Source organism: Hyperoodon ampullatus (assembly GCF_949752795.1).
Source record: "Hyperoodon ampullatus genome assembly, chromosome: 1".
NCBI lineage: Eukaryota > Metazoa > Chordata > Mammalia > Artiodactyla > Ziphiidae > Hyperoodon > Hyperoodon ampullatus.
The window spans coordinates 188,163,866-188,187,705 of record NC_136914.1 but is presented as its reverse complement, the minus strand read 5'-3'; the positions used below and the strand labels follow the sequence as shown (position 1 = coordinate 188,187,705).

The 23,840-nt window shown below is 33.3% G+C and overlaps 1 protein-coding gene across 7 annotated transcripts in view; it reads right to left on the bottom strand.

Moving 5' to 3' along the window:
• The window catches only part of PCDH15 (protocadherin related 15), a gene marked incomplete at both ends in the record, with an annotated part of 736,996 nt that overhangs the window by 102,157 nt on the left and 610,999 nt on the right, over nucleotides 1-23,840 (bottom strand). For all 7 annotated transcript variants that reach the window (XM_079712493.1, XM_079712490.1, XM_079712491.1 and 4 more), the window contains 2 exons: nucleotides 14,068-14,208; nucleotides 16,163-16,272. In XM_079712493.1, coding sequence (XP_079568619.1) covers nucleotides 14,068-14,208; nucleotides 16,163-16,272 — 251 coding nt within the window. The remainder of the gene's footprint in view (nucleotides 1-14,067; nucleotides 14,209-16,162; nucleotides 16,273-23,840) is intronic.

Below are 23,840 nucleotides of genomic sequence, written 5' to 3'. Positions count from 1 at the left end.
ACTATTATAAGGAAGAGCCAGACTTTATATCCAAACATGGCTAAAATTCATCCTCAAGTCTCTCTTCATAATAAAAATAAGATTTGTAATAAAAACAAGATAATTGTCCATTAGAGACCAGAGATCAGTTCCCACCAGTTTCTAGAATACAGGCAAGGAAACAGTAGAAACCAAATAAAATGTTTCTGAATAAAGAGATAATTCTATTTCAAAGGGCAGACTATTGCAGTCACCCTTTCTATATTTGGTTATCAGTCTGAGTAATGAGTAATGACTTGAAGCATTTATAAATGCCTACAGCATTGCTGAAGGAAGAGAAAAAAATAGTATTTTGAATAATATGTTAAAGTATTTAATAGCAGTACAGGCAGAAGATTCTTCTATTTAATGCAAAGAAAATATGAGCATCATATTAGTTTCCTATTGCTTCTGTAAATTAGTGGCTTAAACAATATAAATGTGTTATCTTAGAGTTCTGTAGGGCAGAGGGGTATCACTGAGCTAAAATGAAGATGTGAGCAGGTCTACATTCTTTTCTGGAGGCTCTAGGGGTATATCTGTTTTGTTGTCTTTTCTAGCTTCTAGAATTTGCCTTCCTGCATTCCTTGGTTCATAGTCCCCTTCCATCTTCAAAGCTAGCAATGGCTGATTGAGCCCTTCTCCTTCTGCATCACTCTGACACTGACTGACTGCCCTATCTTATTTCACTTATAAGGACTTTCATAATTACATTGGGGCCACTTAGATAACCCAAGAAAACTACAGCATCTCAAATCCTTAATTTAGTCACACATGGGAAGTCCTTTGGCCATGAAAGGTGACATATTCAATAAATTCCAAGGGTTAGGACATGGGCATCTCTTGGAGAAGGGAAGATTATTTTTTCTGCCTACAACAGGCATATTACTGCTCTTGTTAAAAAACATAAAATGCAGAGAAGACAGAAAAGTTTTAGGCTGCTCACAGATGACAAATTAAGGAAAGGCAAAATTCTGGAGTTTTTGTAGTTTTCTTTTATGTACAAACAACATTACTGACTCTGATCACTAATGGTTGTTATGGGCTGAATTGTGTCTCTCCCATAGTCATATGTTGAGGCTCTAGCCCCTAATTTGAGACAGGACCATTATGGAAGTAATTCAGGTTAAATGAGGTCATAAGTGTGGGGCCCTGATCCAAAACGACTAGTGTCCTTCTAAGAAGGCTAATACTTTCTCTCCCTGTCTCTCTCTGTCTCTGTCCCTGTCTCTGTTTCTCTATCTCTCCCCAACTGCCTCTGTGAGGATACTGTGAGAAGGTGGTCATCTACCATCCAGGAAGATAGGTATCACCAGAAACCAACCCTGATACACCTTGATCTTGAACTTCTAGCCTCTAGAACTGTGAGAAAAAAAATTTCTTTTGCTTAAACCACGTAGTCTATGGTATTTCCTTATGGCATCCCAAGCAGACTAATACAATGATAATACCAATTACTTAATAATTGAGTGAGCTAAATGCTTTCTGTGCATTATTTCAATTTATCCCCATAAAAACACAGTGTTATTGATTATCCACACTTTATCGATGAAGAAAACAGAGATTGGAGAGATTAAATGATGTGTCTAAGATTACACAACTAGGAAAAGGCAGAAGATTCTCACCCAAACTCTGACAATACATATTCTTAACCATTTCACTTTAAGGCCTTCCTTCAGTTTGGGTAATTTAAAAAATCCAACATAATGCTTAAGCCTCTCTAACGTTTGTGATTTGTGGGGAGTGGGGCAGGACAGTTTGTGTCAACTAGCATAAAATTTTAATTTATATTTAGGTATTAGGTTTTTAGATATACTTCTATGACTAAAACCACGAGAAACTAACATTTTACTAGGGGATTTCTAAAGTTTTCTAAATTTTAATAAGTTCCCTGGAGGCTGAGAATACAGAGTGATAGAATGGGGCCAGGGCAATCAAGCCAACTTCTCAGCTGTACCAGGAAAATGGTTGAAAGACTATGTAGATAATCCTGTTTAGATTAAAACTGCTCAGTGAAGTCTTTCTATATATCCCTCGCTGAAAATATCTTACATCCCTACTTCATAAGAGCTTGAGGCAAAGTAGAAACACCATGAATTCAAAATGAGAAAATTTTTTTCCACATACTTGAGTACTTTGGGACTGATTTTGGACAAGGACAAAGGCCTGCTTCTTTATCTATAATCTGTTGAAAAACGATAGGATTATTTTGGTGATTAAATGTTATAGTGAACAGATATGTGCCTATCATCACCATAAAAATGTAAAGCATTAGAGTTGTTGTCCATAAAAATTAAAAAGTGTTTTGGCATACATGCTATTTTCAAAACATTTGCATAGTGAGCAAACTATGTAAAAGTGTATATAATAGTACACTATATATATATATATATATATATAATACTATTATATATATAATACTATTATATAATATATATAATAGTATTATGTATATATTCTTATTTTTTATATATATATATGTATGTGTGTGTGTATATATATATATATATATATATATATATATATACATATATATATATATATCTGTGCCTGGTTCTTGAAACAGAGCTCCTAAAGCTGTAAGTAGAGGTACTAGGAGAATCTTTTGTTCTAACATTTAGTCTTTGACCTTGGTTCCTGACACACAGCTCCTAAGACCCTTGTAATTTCCTGAGTGATGAGTGATAGGAATGTCTGTTGATTCTAATGAGGTGACTCTTGGCAGGCTCCTGGACGGACGCTGGTCACCAGAAAGACCAAGCCATGATTAGAAGCTTGGAACCTAAAGCATCATATACACAAAAATGAAAAAAAAATTTGAAATACACTTCATTGGTTCCTTTCTATGCATTTTCTATAATGTCATCTCTTGTATCTAAAAAGTCTGGAGAGACACCATGTGACTCTACTTTTTCTGCATAAACAAGCCCTGGATGATGCCAGTTAAGCCTATATTTTTCCCCTTAAAATCAAATGAATTTGCTTATTTGTTTGCTTGCTTATCTGTAAGAAGGTATTTCCCCAGGCATTATGTAATTTAGTTGTGAAGACTTAACAAAAAAGGAATGATTAAAGAGAAAAGTGACCTTGCAATACACAATCTAATTATTCTTTATCTGTATATCTTTGCTTAGTTCATTAGTCATCTGGTACACAACACATTTAATAATTAGATTTTTGCAGAAATTGTAGAGGCGATACAAGATGAAAGAATTTAACTACAGCAATTTAGTGCAATGAACAGGCTAAATTTAGTCCTTAGAAAGTAGTTAATGAAAATGTGCCAAGTAGAGGTTCATAGTTCTTGCAATATGTCACTAAATTCAAGTGTTATATTTAATCTTCTCCTAAACATCAGATAAGAAAAAAATAATTTTTTGCTCCAACATAAATTTGTGAATCTTCAAAAATTCAAGTAATCAGATACTTAAAATTTAAAGCATCAGTCATAGTAAAAATTGAAAATAAATTTTCATTATGACAGAACATGAAATCTAGCACTATAACTTTCAAGTAATATGCCACTCCTCTACACCTGTCCCCACAGTGCCCACCTTAGCATTTCATTCAACCACAATTGGGTCCTAAATTGATTTTTGAAAAGGTGAAGTAGAATTTCCTTGATTTGTCTGCCCAACATCACTTCCTCCCTTATTTTGAACATTGAACTCCATCTTTTTCCCTTTGGGTTACTGTACTTCCATGTGCTCTTAGTGGAACTGTCAATCACAGTGCTCTGCACTCCACACTTGGCCAGGTGTACATGTCTCAACCCAGGCTAATTAGATTCTCCCCTCAGACACTTGACCTTTGAGCTTCAAAGTCCAGAATCCCAGCTGTCTTGATGATACTGCCCCCAAAAGCAGTGTTTTGAGTTTCTGACTAAGATTGCTGAAGCTTATCTCTTTTCTTATCCTTTTTTAGATCTTATTCAGCTTTTGCTTTGATTGTACAAGTCACAGAGTATTCTACTGAGAAGTTCTTTTTAGTATAAATCAGTCAGAGGTGGTTCCTGTTGCTTCCAACCAAATAACTGTTCCAAGTACAGGTGGAGAGACCAATTTAGTCAACATCAGAGCATGGGGACCATATCTCCTTACCTACAGAAAAAGTTTGGATTTTCCATCCCAAGGTACCAAAAGACATTATAAACTGCAAATTTTCTGTTTAGTGTTACAAAACTTAAGTATTATATTTTAGCATATTTTCCCCTATGTTGTCATGGATGATTATATTATTTTGACCATTCTTTTTTGGGAAAAATGTGGTCTATTTCTGTACTTATATTATCTGGCTGTCAATCAAGATAATGGTACTCAAATCTAAAGACTCCAAAAGATGTCATGACTGTCTTCCTAACATGTCACTGCCTACAACCACTGTTAACACAAAGAGCTTAGAAACATGTGGACTCCTTTGTATACAATAATCTACAGGAATAAATGAAGCACTTTTAGAATGTGATTGCTATATTTTTAAGTGTCACTCAAACATATCACAGCTAGTAATAATAATGAAACAATAATAATTATTATTATAGCTTTTTTTAGTGGATGTCTACAGTGTTCTCATAAGGTAAATGCTTTGCAGGCATCATTTTGCTTAAAATTCTCAAACACCCTAAGAGGAACAGACATATTTATCTTGATATAATCTTGAAGATTCTAAAGCTTAGAAAGGTTAGTAAAAATCAAAGATGCATCTGGAACCCAGGCCTGCCTGAAACCAAATTTAGGAATCTTAAACAATTTATTATATCAGATTTTTAGTTAACTGACTTTCTCTGCTGTTCTATTAAGGTTTTTTTTTATCTTGAGATGTTTCATTGGTAAATCTTCTGAATTACAATATTTTTCTTAATAAATATTTTTTTACAGAATTTCCATTTACCTCTTTTAATCTCATGTATATCTTAACTTTTATAGAATATCATCTAGTAGAAATCTTCCATAAATGAAACGGATCTGTTAGACTGGATAGAGTATCTGTCTTGTGCATTTTAATAAAATATAAACATAGCAATCTCTATCAGGAAATCTTGATGGCAAGAATACACCGTAAATTAATAACTAGGAATAGACTTTCAAAATTGAAAGTGACAGCATTTAAAATAATGATTTCCCTTAAATTGTTTGTCTGTAATTATTTTTAAGATATTACATAGGGAACTAATTAGGTACAAGATACCAAGAGGGAGAAAAACAGGAATAAGACTGGTTAATTGAACTTATAAAAGTTCCTGGGAATAAAAGAAATGAATTCGCTTCAGGAGAAGAATTGACTACTAGACTTGTTTTGAATAATGGTTAAAAAGAATGACAGGCTAAATTTATGTTTCTTATGTCTGAAACATAAAATTCTGTTTCTGCTTTTACACTTATATAGTATGTAAATTAAACTGAAATGCATGTCTCATAAAATATAAATATTAATAAGAATACACTAAATTTTTAAATTGTGTCCATTGTGTAGATTTAAACAAGAAATCCTTGATCTATTATAGTTTCCTTTTCATCCACATGCAGGTCTTCTCTACTTATTTGGCATTAGCTATAGTCACTGTGTATCCCAAGTAAGTGTCATCCAACATATTTTTATTAGTCATAAATTTCCTTCAATATCTGTAACGTTTGCAGTTTTTGCCATTTTCTACCTTTCTTGAAATGCTTTCTTTCGTTTGACTAACCGATCATCATTACACAAATTTTACTCCTTTTTTCCATGGCCTCTTATGGCTATTTCTTTCTCTCACTCACTAAATAAACGGCCTCCCTCAAACTCAGTCTTTTGCTCTTTTCTTCTGCCAGTCTCTCAGAGAGACAAGGCCAGATGGCCCTGGAGGGTCATTAATTCTCCTCTTTTGCCAGATTAACAAATAATGAGGTCACTGTATCTGGTTTAGCTTGACCTAGGAAAGGCCAAGCAGGATTGAGAACCCCACTGAAGTTGAGACAGTGAAAACTTCTAAAGGTTCAACCTATTTACAATCTTCCTATGTGACACTCTCCCCCATATTTCTTTCTATTATTTAAACATAATGCTGAAATTTACTTTTGTCTAGTTAATCGATGGGAAACTTTTTTTTTCTCAAAATAATCAACCAGTAAGTTTGGCTTCTTGTTAAACTTGGCAAAATAGAACATGTCACCAAAAGAAAAGGTTTTCATTTTTTATAAGAGATAAAAATAAATAAAATCAATCTAACAGCATCTAAATCTTTAGCAAAATATTAAAAAGACTTGTGCTATCTTAACCTGTAGAGAAGACCTGACCTTGATTATATAACACCAGAGTGTAGAGGGCCAATAACTGTACTCATAAACAAAATGAAGACAATGTATTTAGCAGCAAATCCTGATAATTTTTCCAATATTTTAAATTTTTATTGAAACATAGTTGATTCATAATGTTCAGTTATTTCCCATATTTTAAATGACTAAAATGAACTTTATGTTTATGTTATATAGATAGTGGCTCAAGCTTTCCATTTCTGGAAACATTGATATTTCTATAATACATATGACTTAACAGATTTCACTTCTGTGCACAGTTTCATGTGCATTTAATATGGCTTAGTTTGCCACTATTGAAATTGTGGATATTTTTGAAACAAAAGGCATGGAGTTTCTATTGCATAGTTTTGGGACTTCATTATTAATCAAATGACTGCTGCTCCCAGAAATAGAATATAAGATAAAAATATTTGTGAATGAGTGAATAGTCTCCCATTTTAAATTCAGACCAATCCCAACTGAAATTCAGACTAAAAAGGCAAAATAAATATATAATTAATTAACTGTAATAATTAAACAGATGTTCTCATGAATACAGAAAATTATACCTCCTGTCTTTTAAGTCCTGGCACTTAATCTTAGATGTAAGTTAAGGAGAACCATTTTATGCACTCTTGGACTATTAAATATTCTAATTTTAATTGCCAGTAGAAGCAATATAAAATATTTCCCTCATGAAACATGATTTTTTCTGCATAACACATGTGAAGAAATACATATTATAATCTACACTGTAATTTAGAAAGGTTAACTGCACATCTTTGTCATCAGTTCAACAAACCACTTTTGGGATCAATGGAAGAACTTTGCCTCAATGCACTTAGCTTCAGAAATGTATCAATAAAATTCTATAACCATTTTAAAATCACATTTCCAAGCAAAGCTTTTTGTACAATTAAATTGTTTTCTTGGACTGATAGATTTTTTTTTCTTTAAAAATGTAGTTGTCTCAACTGTGTATTTATATAAAATACTTAGAGTGTTTGAAACAAAAATACCATAAAGGATTTATGGCATTAGTTTTCATATAGTAGTCCTCAAGTTTTAAAGTAATAAAGTATGAATATAGTTTCTAAAAAACTGTGGTTATATATTTATAGTACAAATATAAGGCCTTGAACATACCTGGGATTTTAGTACTGAAAAAGTAACATGTAACATGCTGCAGTGTTGTTACCTAAGTTATGTCAGGAATCCTTTTGTAAGTCAGTCAATCATGAGTAAAGAGTCATTAACATTATTTGTCACAGACCTTCTGTTTGGAGACAGAAAAGCCAGGGAAATGAGATGTATTACAAGGTTGTACCCTAAAGCAAAACCATAAAATGAAATCAATATCATTTGAGTTGTTTTAATACAAGTTTAAGGTTTATCTTAATTGTCCTGTCATTTATTCCTGATTGAAAGGCTAGTTATTGCATCAAAACACAATGATATATTTATACAAAGCTATGCTTTTTCTTCCACACTTAAAGATAATTATAATTTTACTGTAAAAGAAAAATTGCACTTCAATTGTGAAATTCCATATATCAAACTGAGCTCTAATAAAATTGCACATTATGTATTATTGCTTTTGTTTTATATAAGATAAAAAATGGTGATGACTTTGTGGCAGAAATATTGATATAAGTTTCTGTGGAATTTCTCAAGGACATAGGCTCCTTGAAATCTCTTTAGGGCCAATAACTTTCATCCTGAAGACCCAGGAGAGATTGAGTTGTTCAGGGGAGATAGAGAATTTATTACAGTGCTATATGTCAATTTTATCTCAATAAAACTGAAAGAAAAAAAAAATGTTTCAACTACATTCTGCTCTCCAGCCGCACTGAAATGGTGAGCTTAATCTGGGCATATGGAATTTAATTATAAAAGCCTGTTTTTTCTTTTCTGCTCTCCCTTTCATCCTGCTGATTTGAGTTAATCTTTTTCCTGCTGTTGAATAAAACCTCAAGATATTCCATAATTTAAAAAAATAAACAGATTTAGTTAATAGAAAGTACTATGATCATATTGTTTTTTAAAAAAGATTCTCTAGTTCAATATATTAATCAATAGTTCAAATTTCATTTAAAGGTAAAACTTTTTCTTCCTTCCCAGCTAAGATGTGCTCCTGGAAAGTATCCTGTCTTTGGAGAAGACATTGTAAGAGATTTCTTTTTTCTTTATTAATTACCTCTTCACCTATTTACTAGCAGCTGTTTGTTTAACACTCAGGTTGCCATCGTCTGGTATTAGAGATTGAGGAGGAAAGATTGGTAAGGTAGGCATGAAAGTTTCGACTTAATCATTATTGTGAAACATTTGAACACTTTTGGGCCGGACCTGTGTTTAAAACAGACTTTGTCAATGGGGCACTTTCAGCATTGGTGTTCTCTCCTGCTGCAACTTTATTTTGGAAGTGCTTTTCAATTACAGTTGACCTTTGAACAACATGGGTTGGAACTGCACAGGTCCACTTATTTTTCATAATAGATATTTTGTAATAGTAAATATTACAGTACTATACTGTCCAAGGTTGGTTGAATTTGCTGTTTAACAAATGTTTTCTGTTAATGTGGATTATTTTATTCATCATTTATTCATTCATTTGATCATATATTTATTATATTACCCACTACTTCCAAAGAAGATTAATGAAGCTTAAAAGATAAAAGTTAGTAGTTAAGAGAGGGAAAAAATATATCTAGAAGCCCTGGGTGAAAAATCTAAAGCACTTGAGGGAAAACTTAATCCTAAACTCGGTAACAGCACAGCGCAAAGACCTGAGAGGGCTATATAGTTCTTACTATCTTAAATTCACTAACTGTGAAAAAAATTCCCCTGATTCAACAAATATTTCAAATATCCTTGGATTAAGATAATGTGTTTAGGGATTTGAGGAAGACGACTAAGGTGACAATGTAATATTTGAATCTTCCTGAATCCTCCTCATTACTAAAAGACAGAGATTTGGATAGCAAAATATTGGGAGAAAATATACCATGCAATTGACAATTATAAAACGCGAGACAATGTCTTGCAGGAATGCCTCCCTTTTGACAAAGACTTCCTATCACTTGCTATAAAAGCAGCAGACCCTCTAAGTTCTCTCCTGTGGTGCAATCCACTCATGTGCAGGTCTTAAGGACCTACACTGCCTATGAGGTTTGGAGTTCAGGGAGCTGCATTGCTATGCTGATTGCTAAGCTGATACTCCTGCTAATACTTTTGTAGGGAGTAATAGGGTCCTTGCATCTGACCCAGAAGTTTATTTTTTTATCTTGTATCAACATCCACAGAACTTTATTGGTTAAATTATTAACCCATGTAGTTATTCTTGTGGGTATTCTCCTGCTTTTATGTCTCCTGCCCACTATCAAGTTTTAAGTAGGATAATATCCTAGCATCAAACCAAAAACCTACAGATAATATCTAAAACTAAATAAGGCAACAAGCTAGCCTCCAGATCACAGAGTATGAACTGCTGAGGAAAACAAATGACATAAAACAGATCTCTGTACTAACTGCAAGTGTGATAACAACTGCTTTTAAGGGAGTTCAGAGAGGGCTAAGGGTTTCTGTTGGCCCTGAGAGCTGGTGAACCTCAAAGTTACCAGCACACACTAAATGAAGAAGGTACTAAGTTAATATGAACGCAGTAGCCGGACAGAACTCCACGCTAAGGAGGAAGGAAAAAACAGTGAGAGCAGAATATAAATTGAGCAGGACAGGCACAATAGGGGAAAAGCAAAGAAAACATCTCCAAGTAAAATGGGAGTGCAGAGGAAAGCAAGCAGATTTCTAAAAGTTGAATAATAATTTTTAACACATTATGAAAATAACTGAAACAGGTATTCTAAAGCTGTGAATTAGAAAAGCATTCCTGAAATTACCCTGTAAGATTAAAAAGATAGAAGGTAGAAAGAGAAACATGAAAGATAGAAAAAGATCATGGTCAAAGCCACAAAGTAAGAAGAGAACAGTGAGCAAAATAATAGAAACCTTTTTTTCTGCCTTTCCTATAGGAGTTGGACCTCAGAGTAATCAAATATTTGATATTGAGAGAGTTTTTCTAAAACGATTTTAGCTAATACATATAGAAGAAATAAAAGGAAGGAATTAATAGTTAGGAAATGATTAACAGTGGCTGCTATTATCACAGGAGGAGAGAGCCAAAGAGACTTGGTGTACCTCCTTAAAGAAGTAGTATCACCTATGATTTATTTCTTAAAAAAACAACAACAACAACAAAAAACTGGATCTAATCAAGACTCCGGCTCTAATGACAATTTATAGGAAATAAAGAAGACAGAGAAAAATATGAAATGACCCACTGAAGATACAGTTGTCGAAATACAGGTTTCAGAGATCTGATTTCTCAAACAAGTAAATAACAAGATGGATAAACAGGAGTGACAATGGTGAAGCCTATAGATTAAAAGAAACTTAAAGAGCTGTCAGCCAATTGCAGTGTATGAACTTATTTGGATTCCGATGTGAATAAATTTTTAGTACAAGTATCGAATGGATACCTGTTGACACTGAGGAATTTTTGTTAATTTGGGGAGAGTAATAATGGTATTCTGATTAAGTTTTAAGAGACTTTATCTTTAAGAGATACATATTGAAATACTTACAGATGAAATATTATGTTTCTGTCCTGTTTCAAAATAATGGAGTGAGACTGTAAATGAAAGATTTCCTAGGACTCAACGAAGTTGGGTAGTTGATACATAGAGGTTCATTATAATAGTCTGTAATTTTATTTACATTTGAAATGTTCCCTGCTAAAAGATTAAAATGCCTTAAACACTGCTAATATCAAAATTTGGAAATATGCTGTAATTTTTTTCTATTTTAATTATTAATTTGCTTTAAATATTAAATTCAGTTACAGCATAGTTGTAAAACTTACTTTGAAAATTATTTCATTAATAAATTCTTGGTAAAGAAATTATAATAAAATCCTTCTTTAATGAATTAAATTTATTCTGTTTATTACCTTTATTCATATGATACGTGACAGAGCTAAAGATCATAGGGTAGCTAATTCTGAAGAAGGAATGAAACTTTAAATAATTAATTAACCTCAATTTACATAATGGTCTTATTATTTGCATAGCTAATAGGGTTTGATCATAGGCCATTAACAGTCATTAATAAGTGAAACTGTGTTAGAAATACTACATGGGTTTGTACTTCAGACTCAAGAAGCAAAGGTTAGTCATGACACAGACATAGAGAATGGACTTGAGGACACGGGGAGTGGGAAGGGTAAGCTGGGACCAAGTGAGAGAGTGGCATGGACATATATGCACTATCAAATGTAAAATAGATAGCTAGTGGGAAGCAGCCGCATGGCACAGGGGGATCAGCTCGGTGCTTTGTGTCCACCTAGAGGGGTGGGATAGGGAGGGTGGGAGGGAGATGCAAGAGGGAGGAGATATGGGGATATATGTATATGTAGAGCTGATTCACTTTGTTATAAAGCAGAAACTAACACACCATTGTAAAGCAATTATACTCCAATAAAGATGTTTTTTTAAAAAAAGTCACGAAATGTTATTGGGTTGGCCAAAAAGTTCGTTTGGGTTTTTCCGTACGATCTTATGGAAAAACCCAAATGAACTTTTTGGCCAACCCGATAATAATAAATAGTCAAAGCATTAGGCATTAAACGAACTAACAATTAGCTTTTCGGCTTCACACATTTCTGAGAGGATAATTCATGAATTTGCCAACTGGTCTCACTGTGCATGAGTACTAGGGCACATGTAAGTATACATGGGTGTATTAGCTAAACTTTTATTAGCCTCAGATTTACATTTAAACTACAGTGAGAACTAGTTTACTATACTCACATATGAAATATCAATATGTCTTTATGCCTAGAAATCAGAGCTATTTCTTGAAAAATGCTAGGGTCTACAACTTAAATATTTGGCTTTTTTTTTTTTCTAATTCTAACTTTCCGTTCGTTTCAAAGAAAGATGACAAATGGTTTTCAATTAACTTTTACATTTATTTTTATTTGCAGTAAGGTAGTTTACATTATGTAATTTAGAGCTACTCTAACCTTTCAACTCCTGGTTTAGTCAATTAAATTTACAATTGAATTGTAAATTGTAAGCGTCCTCTATATTTTATAAAAATGTAATTGCTTGCAGTTTAAAGATTTTAAAAACTCAAATAACTGGTCTGCTATTTTTAAACAATTATGTAAGTGATGCATAATCACTGAAGACAATTTAATTCCTTTAATTCCAAAGACACACTGTATATAAGCTGATTTTTCCAATGATTTGGTTGTTTTTTTTTGTTTGTTTTGTTTTTTTTTTGCGATACATGGCCTCTCACTGTTGTGGCCTCTCCCGTTGCGGAACACAGGCTCCAGACGCACAGGCTCAGCGGCCATGGCTCACGGGCCCAGCCACTCCGTGGCATGTGGGATCTTCCCAGACCAGGGCACGAACCTGTGTCCCCTGCATCGGCAGGCGGACTCTCAACCACTGCGCCACCAGGGAAGCCCCTGGTTGTGCTTTTACAAACAACTGTGCAGGCCTCTACCTTAGATTCGTAAGTGAGATTTGAAATACATGGACAGAAGTGATTTATTTTTATGATCATCAATTGCTAAACTGATACAGAAAACTCTGTAGCACATCTTTTGCCTCTCACTCCCACCTTGCTCACTCTTCTCTTATCCTGCTGGGGTGCCCTCTCTCTCTGGTATTCATATGGGTACTCTTGCTCTGGCTCTCAGGGTCTCTTCTTTTTTCCTCTTTCCTGTTTTAAAGATGCTGATTGATGGAGTGCTGTGAGAGTATGGCCAGAAATGGGCCCAGAGTAAAATCTAAATGTTTCATACCCTGTTTTGTAATTTATACTTTCTCTGGGCCTCTATTCTGCTAGTAGTTAAATTAAATCAGGTTTTCCTGGGTTTTCTAGATTTTAAAAAATTTCCCATTCATTATAACATCTGATATATGACAATGTTAAGTTACAAAAAGATGGATTGCTTAACGTGCAAAGGAGTATTATCTCAATGGATGGAAAAGAACAGTGTTTATCCCATTATCAGTAACATCTCTCAGAATCTATGCTGGCCCCCTTCACAAATTGGCTTTTACTTGGTTCGCTGTATGGGTAAACTACACTACACCGAAATGTTGAAGAAAGATTTTGGAGTCAAAAGATAGCTTAAATCTCCCACTTTTCATTTACTGACAGTGACATTTTTTAAAAAAATCACTTAACCTTTTCTTGTCTTTGTAAAATGGGGATAATAAATCTCATTTCCTAGAAATGGGTGTGAATTAAGTATAATGCTAACATTATGATAAATGTTAGTCACTCTTTTTAAGACGCATTTTCCTCTGCTCTAAGAAAATACAAAGTACCAGAAGCCACACAATTCAGGAAATGTATGGTAATCATGTGCCCCTTAACAATATACATTCCAAGGGGTTAGCCATAACTACCCAGTGTGATTAAGAATAAGGTTTTCTATGTAACATACACTGATAATGATGGCATTCTAATAAGATTGTGCACAAAATTTGAAAACACTGTTATTACCTTGACATTTAAGAAGTATGAAGTCATTCTCTGCATTGTTATATATCAGACCTTAAAATTAATGGGCAATCATCTTTGAGTATTAATGATCTTTCTACGTTCTCCACTGAGGATTTTATTTAGACATATGTATTTCATTAGAAAATAAGTAAAAACACCATAAAATTCTTGTAAATCCTTAAGTAATACAACTTACTTTTTGAAGGAACACGTAGGTTGGCGAGGACTACTTCCAGGGAATCAGCTTGGACTCGAAGTACATAGCTTGTCCTTGTCTCATAATCCAGAGGGGCATTCACATAGATTACACCTGTGATGTTATTAATTCCAAACTTATCTAGAATTAAAACACAATTACTTGGTTACTCTCTTCACACTATAAGGGAAAATAATTCTCTTTAAAAAGCACTGTGATTTTTAAAACACATACGAGTTACAAAATGCTGGCTTTGGAAACTCTGTTCCAGTTCCCGAAATTATCAACAACAGTGTTTCCCTAAATGCATGTTTTGAAAATCAAGTTTTTTTTGAGATTCTCCTGGAAATTGATGTTTCTATGGTCAATTAAATCTGGGAAACAATGCATACTATTTCCCTCACCGTAGATACATATAATCTTCTACCATACTAAATGCTTCTAGAAATTTTGTTTTAAAGAAAGCCATTTAATTTGGTTTAAGCAATTATTTTATTTTATGACCTTATTGGATTATTATACTTTTTATGATTTAATGCATCTTATTATCCTGCAGATTTAGTGTTTTGCTAAGAATGTGAGAGGGAACAAACAGAACAAACAGATAATTTCATATGTTGATTATTTAGAAAATATTATTTATTATTCTAAATATCTTAAAATATTTGCCCTGAAGTCTGTTTATTAAAATAAATTTGGTCCTATATATTTGAGTGAAGGGCAGGGCACACTGGCAACCTTTGTAATACCCCACCTCTTTCACTCTCTCTGTCTTTTCCTCAATTTGGTTTTTTCCACAGCATTTATCACCACCTAAACACTATATGTTTATTAGCTTAATAATTGTTTAATAATTGTTACTATCTCCTCTTATTGGATTGATAAATTCTATGAGGGCAAGGATCTGTCTATTTTGTTCACTGCTCTATCCTAAGTAACTAGAAGGTACTGAGTACATGATAGATGCTCAATAAATATTAGTTGAATAAATTGATAAGCAAATGAATGTAAAAAGAATCATTGTGGCGGAGTGTGGGTAATAAGTAGAGCCACTTTGCTAACTTCAAGGAAGAGAACAGATAGAATTATAAGAACAGATTCAGAAATCATAGCTTCAGTCAGATGTTGTAAGTTCAAGGAAAAAGGAAAGTCAGTAATATTTGGAGGGGAGGCATAACAGCACGGGAGAAACAAAGAAAGACAATAAGGAAAGTACTACATTGAGCACTTGCTTCAGGGGCAGTAATTTCCAGTAATGGTTGGTCACTGAAATACTTGAAAACAGCTTTTATAATTTCCTTGCAAACTGCTTTACAACATTAACATTCATTCATTTGTTTAATATTGAATATGCATGTGTTTTTTAAATGTATATTAACTGGGTTTTTAGTTAGTTAGTTAGTTAGTTTTTTTACCACCTACAACATGCCAGACCATTTAACTCAAAAAAAGGGAAAACCAAAGGACAACTAACCTGTGGGTCATAGGTGAAACAAAGAATCAATATGCTAATTGAAAAACTGAGTTATGAACTTATTCCCACAGGTTAGCAAACCATTCCATTCTCAGTGAAAAGTGATGGTAGACAAAACTCAAATTATTTATTTACTTACAACTGTTGATTATATGTTTGATTTGACAGTTTGAGGACTCATACAAAAGGTACATGGCTTTTATCATGGATGTGGCTCTTTGGGCATTCACAGTTATTTCTGTTCCTAAAATTTCTTCGGGATTAGTTAATGTATGACATGGGGTAAGGGCTGTGGATGGCACAGAACAGTGGCAAGAGACTACTGCAGTCTATGATTATGACCAAAAGCTGAAAGTATGCATTAACTTTGAACACATTATTAAAATATCCCTAATTCAGGGGGAGGGGAATGCTTTCAGAATTGGATATTGAGTATTCCCTAGGGGAAATAAGTAGCATTTGTCAATATAACTGGATTTTTAATCGGATTCAGCACATAGTTACACTTAAGTCAGACACATCTTACTAAAAAAATAGGGTAAAGAGTAATTAAAACTGAAATTTATTCCAAATCTAAGTTTATTGTTTTATGATGAAAACACAGACTAAACATATACTCACCCTCTTCATTTCCTGCAACAATGGAGTACACAATACTCTGATTGATGGCTGCAGCAGAAATTACACCAACCATAGTCCCTCTGGTTGCAAGTTCACTTACTGGAGGCGGTCTGCAGGTTTAGAGAAGATAATTTATTTTTCTTGTCCATTTTGTCATGATGGAGTTTTGAATTTAATAATAGAATATGTTAGTTTTGTGTGTGTGTGTTTATTTGAATAATACTATTTTTTGAACTTTTCAACAAAGTAACACATTCAGACTCCAGCCCTACCAAACTATGTTCAAAATTATGCAAATGTTCTTTGTTAAGAATGTCCTGTCACCTGTATATTACAACTTTATTATCTGCCAAAAATTGTATAAAATTCATTTTACTTGTCTCAAACAACTTCTGGACAGAATGCAATAGGTAGATACAATTTGCTATCTCAAGTTGCTAAAGAAAAATATTGCTTTTATGTTGGTAATATTAGCATATTTAAGCAAATGGCCTCCAGATATCTCTTTCTAGTCTAGTCCATACCCTGCTCTACTTTAAACTTTAACTGTACTGAATGTATTTGAATGGATGGCATCACAAAATTAATATTTCTTTTGAATTCATTTATTTTACTTAACTGTAACCATATTATGCCCCCAGTACTATGACACTTAATTTTATTTATCTATTTATTTTTAAAAGTTTATTGAATTATAGTTGATTTACAATGTTATGTTAATTTCTGCTGTACAGCAAAGTAACTCAGTTATACATATATAGTCTTTTTCATATTCTTTTCCATTATGGTTTATCACAGAATTGAGTGTAGTTCCCTGTGCTATACAGTAGGACCTTGTTGTTTATCCATCCTATATATAATAGTTTGCATGATACCTGTTTAATTTTAAAAATATATTTTTAACAACACAGTATCTCATTCTCAAAATCTCCATTTTATTTTACAATATTGGTCACTGTGACTAGGCTATTATAACTTTATCTTCATAAACTAATGCAAACAATCTCACTCTTACAATTCACAGATACTTATATAATCCAACTCCAACAGATTTAGAAAATTCTTAAATATAAAGTTGTAATATCTCCGAATCTTTTTATAGTCCAATCTATCTAATCCATCTGATTTCTATAAGCTTTAGCCTCTTTCCTCAAACTGATAAAATAAATCCTACTGGCACTCTTTCACATGGCCTTTTATCTTGCAATACTTACTCTCTTAATATTATCCTTCATTTTTATCTCCATCTTCTCAGTTCTTCTAATCTAGATTACATTACACAATTATATTGTGCTTACATGAAGCCTTTTATAACAAATTCTGAGCTACAAATACAGTCTGAAAAATTAATTACATACAATCCTTCTTAAACATCTTGTCCAAAATGCTATGTTCTTTGCCACTGTACTCCATATACTTGATAGACTAAAATTACCTAAATGTAAAATTATCTATCTTACAGACAGATGCTATAGAACCTAATGGTGGTCCATATCTCCAGTGCATGGTCAATAACTATTTCTTGATAAAGAGTAAGAACTAACATGTATAATTTTTAATGATAATTATAAAGTATTTATCTATTTGTTTATCTATTTGTTTGTTTAATTTTACTTCTCTGCATATTTTCTGCCTTCTTTTGTTAATAGCATCCAGATATTGCTTTGGATAACCATACCTCCTTCATTGTTAGTCTAACTGGTTTGGGTAGAACTGACCCAATCCCCCAGGTATATCGATAGACACATTACCCAGCTCGGGCCAATGAGGGCACTTTATTTTGCTTTGCTCTATGTTCATGTGTGGTAAATGTTTCATGCAAACCCAATGAAAGTCTTGTCCAAGAATGTTACTGTAACCAAAAAAAGGTTTTTTGTTGTTGTTGACTAGAATATTAATGTTTCTCCCTATGAGGGGGTTCTTGCTGATAATAATACCAACACAAATGAAATAACTAAAGGTTGAAAATACATCCTGTACACTTTGACTAGTAATCTAAATGCTGTTATACTTGAAGCTAGGTAAACTCATCATTTCAGTTACTAAAACAATAAATTCTCCTTTATCTAGTATTTCAATCACTTGCAATCAAAAGAGTCCCAACGAATTAAAAAAATGTTTAGATAAGAAAAGGATACATTTACCTAAGTAGGCATTTACCTAAGAAAGATATCTGAGGTAACACAATTATATTTACCTAGGCATTGTCACAGTGTCAATTTAGTGAAATAAGGACGGCTTTGGTAATTCTGAACCTAAAATGACAGTAGACCACCACAAAAAGGAAGGCACTTAGAAAAGTGACACTAAGGTTAGTTTTGATGGATTATGAACAGATATCTTTTACTATGATATTTTAGATTATAAACAGACATTAAGACTAATTGTTGTTTGCAACATTGGCTAGTGGTTGACCTTGGTGATTGTGAAATCATTAAACCTGGAAAGGGTTAAAATTAAAGAGTTATGCAAACACAGTAGGATCCTCACCTTCATATTCCTACCCTTGTGTATCTCCTCTTGTAGGAGGGGCAGACTGTGACTTGTTTCTAACGGACAGAATACAGCAAACAAGATGGGATGTCACTTCAGTGACTATGTTATATTAGATTATAACTTGTAACTTCTTGCTAGTGGACTCTGACTACTTCCCTTGCTGGATTTAATGAAGTGAGTGGAGATGTGGAATGGTGAGCTCTGACCAACAATCAGCAAGCAACTGAGGCCCTCAGTAAAACATACCACATGGAACTGAATCCTAGCAACAACCACATGAGCTTGGAGGTAGACCCTTCTCTAGTCAAGCCTCAAGTGAGATTCTAGGCCAACATCTTGACTAAAACCTGTGTGAGACTATGAAACAGAGGACACAGCCAACAATTTCCTGACCTACAGAAACTTCAAGATAATAAGTGTGTTGTTTTAACTCATTACATTTTCAGTAGTATTATTATGGTGCAATAGACAACTAATACACATGGCTTGGACATTAGAGCAATGAATTGTTAACGACAGATCAAATTTCATACAACTTAAGTTTGATATAAGAAAACATATGTTAGTCATATTCTGTGATGATTTTTATATACTGAATTTCTTTTTGTGGAAATAGAAGCTGTTTAAATTGTTTACTCACCTATCTTGTTACTATGTGAGATAAGAGCTAAATTTTATACTTTCCATAATTATTTCATAATGAACTCTTGATCCTTATAAAGTATAGAAATATAAAGTCTGCAGCTAATATGCCTTCAGGTTTAACATTATAAAAATGCCATCTTTCATTTTAAACTTTAAAAATAAAATATTTTATGCATATTTTTGTACAATCAGGATGAAAATGATTAATACTGGAAAAAGCAACTGACACAGTTTAAGAAGGAATTCAAATCCTATGCCCACCACTAAAAACATTTAAACTTCTATCTGTTAGTAAATGTTTAAAAGGGATTTACTTCTAGACAAAATATCTCCTCATTAACCTTTGTCTTAAATGTTCCAACACACTTCTTTCTACCAAAATCAAAACATACTATAAAAATGCAATTTTCTCCTAGCTAGAATTAAATCAACCTTTATGATAATGAGCATTAGATTACAAAATTTCAACTCTTTTCTATTTTATTGCCAGGGAAGGCCCATTTTATTTTTGTTTTATGCCCTGGAAAGTACAAGTTACATGATGGGGCAAATTACATATTCCCTTTGGAGTCACATATAACTTGAATATAAGATGAAGGAATTGGTGTAAATCAGGATCCATAAAATCAGATGTTAGAGAGGATAAAAAGATAAGAAAGTTAAATAAAATGGGTTGGGAATAAATTAATGGGGAAAGGGGTGGAAAGGAATTGGACACTACATACTCTGTTTAATAAGGATAATCAGCATGCAATAAGGCAAGTCCAGAGTGATTTTAAAATGGAAAAAGGAAATTCAAATTTTTATGTAAATTCTATGAACTTTTACATTTTGGCATCCAACGAAATTTATTTTTTAAAGCATCACCTGACTTGGTTTGATCAATGGGCTGACAATTTATGATTTTTACAGTAAACTATTTGTAAAGTATTTTCCAGTTCTACCATTCTGAGTCTGATATAATGTGATTTATCATTCCCCTTCTTCCTGTAGAATACAATCAAAATCTATTGATTAATTTCAGAAGCAAAGAATTATAGCCAAATAAATGATTCCTCATAAGCCACTTTTTTTTTTTTTTTTTTTTTTTTTGCGGTACGCGGGCCTCTCACTGTTGTGGCCTCTCCCGTTGAGGAGCACAGGCTCCGGACGCGCAGGCTCAGCGGCCATGGTTCACGGGCCCAGCCGCTCTGAGGCATGTGGGATCTTCCCGGACCGGGGCACGAACCCGTGTCCCCTGCATCGGCAGGCGGACTCTCAACCACTGTGCCACCTGGGAAGCCCAAGCCACATTTTTTAAACAATTTTTTTCTCTTGCTATCAATTCACATAATTGTAGTTGCACTTCATCCATTTTATAATAAACAATGTATCATTAACCCTCTTCCAATTTAACTTTTTAACAACTAATTCAAAACTAATAGTTGTTTGGAATCTGAAATTCAAGAATTCTACTTTTTAAAGCAAGATTTACTGCCAATATAATTGAGAAAAAGCCCTCTTACAATAAAAGACACTTGAAAGAGCTAGGGCTCACTAGTGAAAATATATAGCCTTACTGATGAAGCTTAAGAGTCAAAAGACCAACTGGATTCCCTTTCCCCAGAAAAGGGTTGCGAAGAGGATGCTAAAGAAAATGGTATATTTTAAACAGACATGGACTTTAGAGCCCTGGAGTGACTGATGGTTTTACATTTTTAAAATGCCTTAAGGAAGGACCTTCACTAAAGGTTCTTTCACAAAGCTTGATCTGAATTGGGTTTAATGCCTACATGTCCTACATATTCCAGATGGCAGCACTGGCTCCTATTTATCCCTCAAAGGCAGCACTTCGGTCACAGTTTACATGAGGTTTCATTCTTTATGTTCTATGGGTTTGGACAGAGGTATAATGTCATACATCCACCATTACAGTATCATACAGAATATCGTTTCAGTGACGGAAAATCTCCTGTTCCTCATTTATTTGTCCCCCTACCCCCACCCAAATACCTGGCAACCACTGATCTTTTTATTATCTGTATACTTTTGCCTTTTCCAGAAGGTCATATAGTTGGGATCATATAGTATGTAGTCTTTGGGGTCTGACTTCTTTCCTTAACAATATGTACTTAAGCTTCCCCCCATGTCTTTTTGTGGTTTGATATGTTTTATTGCTGAATCATAAATGTACTACAAATAGGTGCACTTTAGTAAGAAGAAAGTTGATCAAAATAACTCCAAATCTGTTGTTTAGAAATACATTTTTGCAAATAAAGTAAGTGTGACCTAGAAAAGTTAACTGTTACAGAATTTATATGCAAAACACATACACCATAATTTTCTTATGAATGTATAAACTAACTCATAGATATTTAACATTTAAAATAGATTTTTTGGAAAATATAGATTACAATAAATCTCTCAATTAAATATTTTAATGTATCTGAGTCATCTGAATAATGCCAATACTAAAATAACGGAATGTGTGGTTTCCAAATGTTAGCCCCAGTTTTACAGTATAAATATAAAATGAAAGAATTATTCTACAATTCAAAATTTACTTTTATCATTGGTTTTAAGAAGTAACAGTAAAAGTAAATGTTATATGTGCTCCATAAAGCTCCTAATTATTTTAAATGATGTGCAGTTTAGGATATAAAAGTGTTTGTAAATAAGTGCTATAAAAGTTCACTGGGATTCAATCTGGCTCTATTGCTTTCTTTCTACTGAGAGACAAGTTAATTTATTTTGACATGTTTGAGTTCAATATATTTTCAAATCAGTGTCAATTAAGGAACTGTTTTTATATCTACTATGAGGGAATTTAATGAAAATGGGAAGAAAAAAAAACACCCACTGGAACTCCTGTTATTTGTAACCTTGGAGTAATTGCATCAGGGTGATCTAATTTTACATATTTAACTGAGAAAAACAGTCTAAAAAAGACGTGAATCAGGAGAGAGATGCCAGCTTTCCTACAGTTCTTAGGGTGGATTGTAGATAAGAAAATGAATGAAAGACCAATGGTTAGACACTGTTTTTTACATCTTTTCTGAAGTGAACTTACTATTGGTAAGAGTTTTGCTTCTATTCAGATCCATGAAGTGACCCCATCTGGAAGAGAAGAAAACTGAGGTCCTGAGTAGTAAGCACTTTCTCAAGTTCAGAAAACTACTTGAAAGCTAAATCTGCAATCTGTTTGTTTGACTGATTGATTGACTGATTTACTGTCTGAATTAATAGAGTTTAATCTTCCTTAGTCATTGACTCTAAAAACTTTAAACTGTAAAAATTAGCTGAATAACTTATTAAAGTTTCAGACTTTTGCATCATGCTTATAGATTCCCATTTAGTAGGTCCATACAGTCAGATCCAGGAATATCATTTATAAAAGGTCCCCAGGTGATTCAGATAGGAGTGGTTTGAAATCATTCATGTCTTTGGGGAATAATGGACTTTCTCCCTGCTGCCTTCCTCTGTCTTTTGCTTCCCTCACTCTACTCACCAAGCTTTAGTGCTTACTTCTACAGCAGTGAATGCCCTTTCACAGACTAGAATTAAGCTAAGAACACTCTCCTCAGATTCTAATAGCTCTGAGTTTGAATTATGGCTCTCATATTTACTAGCTATGTGACCTTGGGAAAATTCTTAGTTTCCCTGATCTTATTTCTTTATTTGTAAAACGGGGACATTAACTAGATCAGAAGATTGTTCAGTTCACTAAAGGATATAATGCATACAAAAAGTTTTTCTTACACCTAGCATATGGTAGATTCTCCATAAATTATAGCCATTGTTAATATATCACTTTATAAGCTACGCTTCTGGAAGTTTACCTTAAATATTATAATGATGTGTAGCTTTGTCTCATAGACAGTAGACACAATAAAAATAAAACTGGAATACTTATTAATATCTATCTTGGCTAATATTATAGACTATGTTTTATGCACTCTGATTTTCCCTTTTCAGTTCTCAATCACATCAATTTTATATCTGAAATGGGGATAATATTTTTCTTTTTATTATCTTTACAGCTTTAAATTCATAGACTTTTGGGGGTTTCATTCAAAAACAATTACTATAGGGTGGGATTGGTATAGGCTGGCTCTGAAACTTAACAACAAAATCACTTAAAATGTAATGATTTTATGCATAGAGGTTTACTCATTCATTCAATAAATATTTACTGAACATATACCATGCGCCTGACATCCACTAGGCAATAAAGACACAAAGACAGGATAGAGGATGTGAATTGTGCAGTCCTGGAGTTTATAGCTTCACAAGCAAACCAGATAGTTGTGTAAATAGTTACAGTAAGATGTAGTAAATACATTAATACCAGATATCTGGTTAAAAGTTCAGTAGTAAACATGGCATCCATCATTTATATTTTATATTCCTCAAATACCAACAAAGTATCTGTAAGTGGAATCAGCGGGCTGCATGGTTTGATGAATGACTAGACCAGGCATATTCATTTCTGGCTAATTGATTTACTTACTAAAAATAGGCTATGATGTAGGTCTTTATATACTTAGTAACAACCTCT